We start from the raw sequence: 5,861 nt of genomic DNA, 5'->3' as shown, positions 1-5,861 counted from the left end.
AGGTTGAGGGTCATATATTCGAAGTACGGGTACTTAAGTGACTTGGTTATGGTGTTTGAACAAATTGAATTGAAAGATTATGTGACTTGGAATGCTTTGATTTTGAGCTATTTGAGACTTGGAGTAGAGAAGCAAATTCATGGTTGGGGTGTAGACCATATTGAGCATAGATTGAGTTTTGTGGAGATGATTGTTTCGAATAGGGATCCACATTACCTAACGAATGCTTTTGATGTTGTAAAAGATAACCTTGGAATAATGTATATTATCACAATTTAAATATACAATATATGTGAAGGAAGTCCTGCACACGAGTGGTCATTGGAGTGTGAAGAATACAAGATCTGCGAACATGAGTGGTCAAGTGATTTGTTACAAACTTACACATGGATTGATTTATCTATCTTTAGTGGGTTCTAAGGTCAAGGTTTTCAAAATATACACTTTCCTTATGTTAATCCTTGAGGTCAAAGATTCTTTTCAAGTAGAGGAGTATTGTTATACTGCTTTGGAGCCAGAAGAGAATAAGGAACATTTGTGTATTCCTTTTGGTGGACTGTAGAACGTAGACTCAAAGATTTTGCTTCGAGTTGTCAAAAAATTTGTTGCTGCTCTCCAAGTTAAAGTTGACACCACAAAAACACATGCTTCATTGTTCATTCAATATCATTGTCTAAGGGATTAACTGAGGGTGGTAGTTCAACTTTTGATGTCTTAGTTGTATTTACCTATGCCTTACGACTAGATCCTGAACAAATCACTCAGGTTATTGTTCGGCTTGTAGTATACCAGGTGATTATTATTGGTCCATGGAAGGGCATGCTAAGGGTGGAGAACAAGTTTCAATCAATTTCTGTTTTGGTTAAATGTGACGACATATCCGAGTTTCGATTATTATTAGTGGTTGCTTGCTTATCAAATGTTAATTATTTTTTGGGTGTGATATGCTCCACAATTTATCGATATGTTGTTCGAATGAAAACATTTGACAATGGAAATTATGAACGGAATCGAGAGGTATTTGACCCCGGGTACACTAGTCTGCTAATGTAACCATAGCAAGATTATTACTAGTTCACATTCGGATGTTGGATATCTTAAAAAGAGCATTCAAGAACGTTTGGTCCAACCACTTGAAAGATTATCCGGAAAAAGCACAAGATCTGATTGTTATATGAATTTTGTTCTCTATTTTAATCCTTGAGGACAAGGGTATTTCTAATCGGGAGAGTATTGTAACTGGTCTCTACAAATAAATAAATATATAGTGGGCTTTCAAGTTTTGGGCTAGGTTATAAATATAATATGTTTGTGGTTTAGGAAAATATGAGAAAAATATGAAATGAATATGGTTTTCTTCTTTCTATCATTTCCTTTCTTCTACTTTCTCTATTTCATTCTAACTTCTCATTCTTCTAGTTTCCTTTGTTAATTTTTCTACTATTTCCTTGAATGATGGGCGCATGTTGCCCATCTTAGCACCATTCAATTCTCTTTTGTAAACATTAGTAAAGAAAGTAATTGTGTTTATTCTGCAGATGATTATGTGATGATATTATTGGATCGGTTCATGTATTTTTTTTTTGATGTCTGGACCGACGGCTCATGTATTTTTTTCTGGACCGGTTCATGTATTAATTTGCACTGAAACCTGCATTGTTTTTGTCACTAATTCTTTAGCCTCCATGTACACTCAAATGATCATTCAAATATATGAAAAAGAAAACACAACAAAATCTAAATAACATAGAGGAAGAGTCAATGTAACATGAAAACTGAAGAAACAGAAACAAGGCAGGTATAATATATAAATGCTGAGTTTTAACGCTTTACTGAGTCCTGTCATAACATTTTATGGAAAGAAATCAACTTACAAGGCTCGCATATCTTCTATTATACTCTAAAAGTATAGACCATTAATAATAACCCACAATTATGAATCCAATCCGATTCGGATAGGCTTCAAAATCCAATTGTTCCAAGTTCCAGGTTCCGACATCGGTACCAACAAACCCTAAACAATCACTACTAAAGACTGCACAAACTTCTTGCCCAAGACACTACTATACAGATTGTTTATTCAACATCAGGTCTTTAGGTAGAAACCGACATCAATATAAACACGAGACTAAACACAGAAACCCAATCGAAAAGCATATACTGCTAACATTCAAGAGACATGAACTTCTCCACTAGCATGTACCTCCTTTACTGTCTTCTCGTACTCATCTTCTTCCTCCTCCTGCTCTGTATCTTCTTCCCTTGCATCCCCATCTTCTTCTCCACCCCAGCCAAAGCCTCCAATAGACCGTGACACTGGAGGAGCTGCTTTAGCCTCTTCAACTATTTTCATGATTTCCTCAACACTTTGAAGGGAGAAAGTTGGGTTTTCTTTCCTGTAATAGGATGCTTGAGCTGCCTCTGTCAGTTCCCTGGGCAAGTTCTTCAAGAACCATGGATGGCTCTTGATATCTTTGATGGTGATTCTCTGTAAAAACACATGCCAAAACAGTGAGAAAGCAAGAAAGAAAAGCAAGCTTGTCAAGGATGACTGATGCATGACCGGTAAAGGCAATCTAGAAATGGGGATGACTTGCTTTACATGCACAAGTAGAAGACACCACATACATGCCATGTGCTTTTAGCACATGAAAGAAATGGTGGAGAAAACACACACACGTACATGTATACCAAGATTCCTATAATGCCAATAACCACCAGAGTAGAAAGAAATTACAGGAGAACAAACATTTTTCCAAATGTTGAACAAGTTCTGTAACAACAGTTCATACCCTGGAAGGGCTAGCAACAAATATGCGAGAAAGGAGATGTTTGCAATCTTGAGATATGTGAACGTAGTCTGGGATTTTGTATTGAACCGACATTATTCTCTGCGACAAATAAAAGAACATAAGAAATCAAAAAGGAAAACAATGATAGGATAGTTAAAAAATGGATGGTCAGAAGGATGTAGCTTACACTAATAGTTTTCCTAAAATTTTTTGGATCTTCCTGGTCCTCAAATGGGTAAGCACCAACCAACATAACGTAAAGTGTCACTCCACATGACCATACATCTGCCATCTGAAAAAGGAATGCAATCCTAAAATTAATCAGAAACAGAAAATGAAAGGACTATCTATCTCTGCTTTGGAAAGACTTACTAAAACCCAGACAAATGTTTCTCTTTTCCAAATATCGCAGATGCTATTGTTTTCATGATCGTTAAAATGAAAACTTCATCGTAAAGAAGCACTTCCTGTAATAATTTACTACTAGTATATATCCAACCAATTGATAAATATTCTGCGCAAGTGATTTTTAACCAAGTTTATAATCAGCCTCGACAATATTACCAAGTAGCATCAGTCGATCTTTAGAACAGTAAGTTAAAGCATCAACTACTCCAGAAAACTAATTAACATAGGCACATAACTATAACTGAAAAATCTAGTCTAATAAACAAGACTCTATCAACAATATTTGAACAGAAGTAGATAAAGACTAAATTACCTTGCCATCATATTCTCTCCGAGAAAGAACTTCTGGTGCAATATAAGCTGGAGTACCAACCGTTGACTTGGGTCTTGAATGCAGCAAAGATGACTAAAAGGTGTGGAAGGAAGCATCTTAAACAACAAAAAATCTGACATGCATTTGATTATGCTTACTGTAATAATCCTATTTTCAGTATTACCTTTGAGTAACCAAAATCACAAATTTTCAGCCGAGGAGCAGGGCTCCCATCCAACAAGGTATTCTCTAACTTCAAATCTCGATGGCATATTTGCTGAAAGTCAAAACAGGTAAAATATGAGAAGCTTGTAAAAAAAAAAAAAAATTGTAACATCGTGATAGATAGAATGTAAAATCTTAGTTACCATGGCATGACAATAGCTAACTCCTGAAATCAGCTGCTGGAAAAAATATCTGGCCTGAAAACATAAGTCATTAGACAGATTAGCTATAGTGGAAAGCTCAAAAAAACTGAGCCTCCCACCTCTTACTTAAAGGAAAAAGGGGTACGTTACAAATGCAGCCGGCAACAAGTAAAAGAGAATTCAAGTGAACATCGAGAATCCCCCACCCTTTTTTTTTCTTTTTGCATAAGAACATCTATTTAATAGGTAACAGTTTCAAGACCAAGACTGACCTCATCTTCACTAAACCTTCCTGCGTTGCAAATTCGCTCAAAGAGCTCACCACCAGCAGCATACTCCATCACGATTGCAAGATGTGTAGGAGTCGAAACAACCTGCAAATTCAAAGGGACAAAAAATAACGTTAAATCAAGAACATTAATGTAAAGGCAACAAAAAGGAAGAGCAAAACATTAGAGTACCTCTTTGAACCGAATTATGTTTGGATGACGAAGGGATCTATGATTTATTATTTCTCTTGCCACATTCTCGTCAATCTATCACAAAAGATAAAATGTACAAAATTCCCAATTTTCTTCAAATACAACAACAATAAATAAATGAAAAGAAGAAAACATTAATTTCAACTGCAAAATTCAATATGTATGAAACTATCGGCAATGATTTCGTTAAAAAGTAAATATAAATTTTCTTAAATGAAAAAAAAATCCTACATAAAAACCATACATGAATGCATAATACATATAAATATAAGCAAATGCATCATATTAATATTAAAAAGAAAAGAAAAATAAATTAAGGAGAAGGGAACCTTCTGGCCACGGTCGATATACTTCATGGCGACGAGTTCTTTGGTTTCCTTGTCACGCATCAGCCGGGCTACCCCAAAGTTCCCAGATCCTATGTCTTTCACCAGCTCGTACTTCTCCATCTTCTTTTTTCTATATATATATATATATAACAAATAAATCAGATTAATCAAAACCCTAACTCAATTATTCAAAAATCGAAGCAAACATCGATTTATACGCAACACATTACAAACCGAAGCTGGTAGCGGCGGCGGTGGGCGGAGGTGGAGATTTGGAGAGATTTGAAGGAAAAGTAAAGAATATGGAATTTATGAAGTCTGTAAAGGCAGCAACAAAATCAGTGCTTTATGAAGGGAGAGATGTCTATAAATTATTTTATTTATTAATTAATTTATTTTGGAAAGAGAGTGTGGGGATAATAATTTAGAGCGAATGATATCCTACTACTGCTCCCTTTGGTTTGACTCTATGCTCAGCTCATCATGAGATCTTTCCCCTTTCATTTCGGTGTTTTGACCTAACTGACTTTTTTTTTTTAATTCCCTTGTTATAATATTCGTTGACTAATATCTTTTGAAATAATATTCTTTCGGCTGAATTGGCACAAAAACGTATCTTTGGGAATACGTTTTACTTGAGTTTTTGCTGAGTCGGATGTCACGTGTGAAAGGCGTATCCTCAGGGATGCGCTTTACCTAGGTTCTGCTGAGTCAGATGTCACGTTGGTATTTTTTAAATAATAAAGATTTTATATTTATTGTTATTATAAATTAGTAATATATTATGTAAATTATTTCGGTTATAATTTAAGAATTATCGAATATATTTTTTAAATGTGTGTTGTTATATGTTTTAGGTACTTTGGCATTCACTCATTCCACGTAACATTAATCGGATGGAATAATAAATGAAAACAGCTTTGATTTTATTGTAATTATAGGAAAAATATATGAAATTATAATATTACACGTATGATTATATATCTATTATTTTTAATTTTGATTATCGATCTATTAATTTTATCATTTAATTATTTAAATGTTATCAATCTAGTCATCTTTATCAATATTTAACGAAAATATGTATGCATAAGTTAATAAAATTAGTATAATTACATATTTAATCTTCAATACTTACATATTTTATTAATTTAGTCTTAATTTTAATT

General features: G+C 34.2%; 1 protein-coding gene across 2 annotated transcripts; it reads right to left on the bottom strand.

Annotated features, from left to right (window-relative positions):
• Window positions 1–1,781: 1,781 nt before the first annotated feature.
• Window positions 1,782–5,031, bottom strand: LOC120211225 (serine/threonine-protein kinase SRK2A-like). 2 transcript variants are annotated; one of them, XM_039209822.1, is made up of 10 exons: window positions 4,927–5,031; window positions 4,693–4,822; window positions 4,343–4,417; window positions 4,154–4,255; window positions 3,882–3,935; window positions 3,698–3,790; window positions 3,514–3,606; window positions 2,980–3,084; window positions 2,793–2,891; window positions 1,782–2,488 (listed from the first exon to the last, which is right to left on the bottom strand). In XM_039209822.1, the coding sequence occupies exons 2-10, from the start codon at window positions 4,810–4,812 to the stop codon at window positions 2,171–2,173; spliced, it is 1,059 nt and encodes a 352-aa protein (XP_039065753.1). In that variant the 5' UTR covers window positions 4,813–4,822; window positions 4,927–5,031; the 3' UTR covers window positions 1,782–2,170. The 2 variants fall into 2 exon arrangements, with proteins under 2 accessions (XP_039065753.1, XP_039065754.1); XM_039209823.1 differs by lacking the exon at window positions 4,927–5,031 and having other exon boundaries at window positions 4,343–4,455; window positions 4,693–4,824.
• Between the last annotated feature and the right edge of the window lie 830 nt (window positions 5,032–5,861).

The sequence above is a fragment of the Hibiscus syriacus genome, unplaced genomic scaffold (assembly GCF_006381635.1).
Source record: "Hibiscus syriacus cultivar Baekdansim isolate YM2019G1 unplaced genomic scaffold, ASM638163v2 tig00109971_pilon, whole genome shotgun sequence".
In the NCBI taxonomy this organism is placed as follows: Eukaryota; Viridiplantae; Streptophyta; class Magnoliopsida; order Malvales; family Malvaceae; genus Hibiscus; species Hibiscus syriacus.
Note: the sequence above shows the minus strand (reverse complement) of the source record. Positions and strands in the feature narration are given on the sequence as shown.

Coding starts and splice junctions, on each gene's coding strand:
- LOC120211225 (XM_039209822.1), bottom strand. CDS start 4,812: ATGGAGAAGTACGAGCTGGTGAAAGACATAGGATCTGGGAACTTTGGG. Junction 3,085..3,513: donor GGAGAGAATATGATGGCAAG/GTAATTTAGTCT, acceptor TTCCTTTTTCAG/ATGGCAGATGTATGGTCATG. Junction 2,489..2,792: donor TTGTTGCTAGCCCTTCCAGG/GTATGAACTGTT, acceptor GTGTTTTTACAG/AGAATCACCATCAAAGATAT.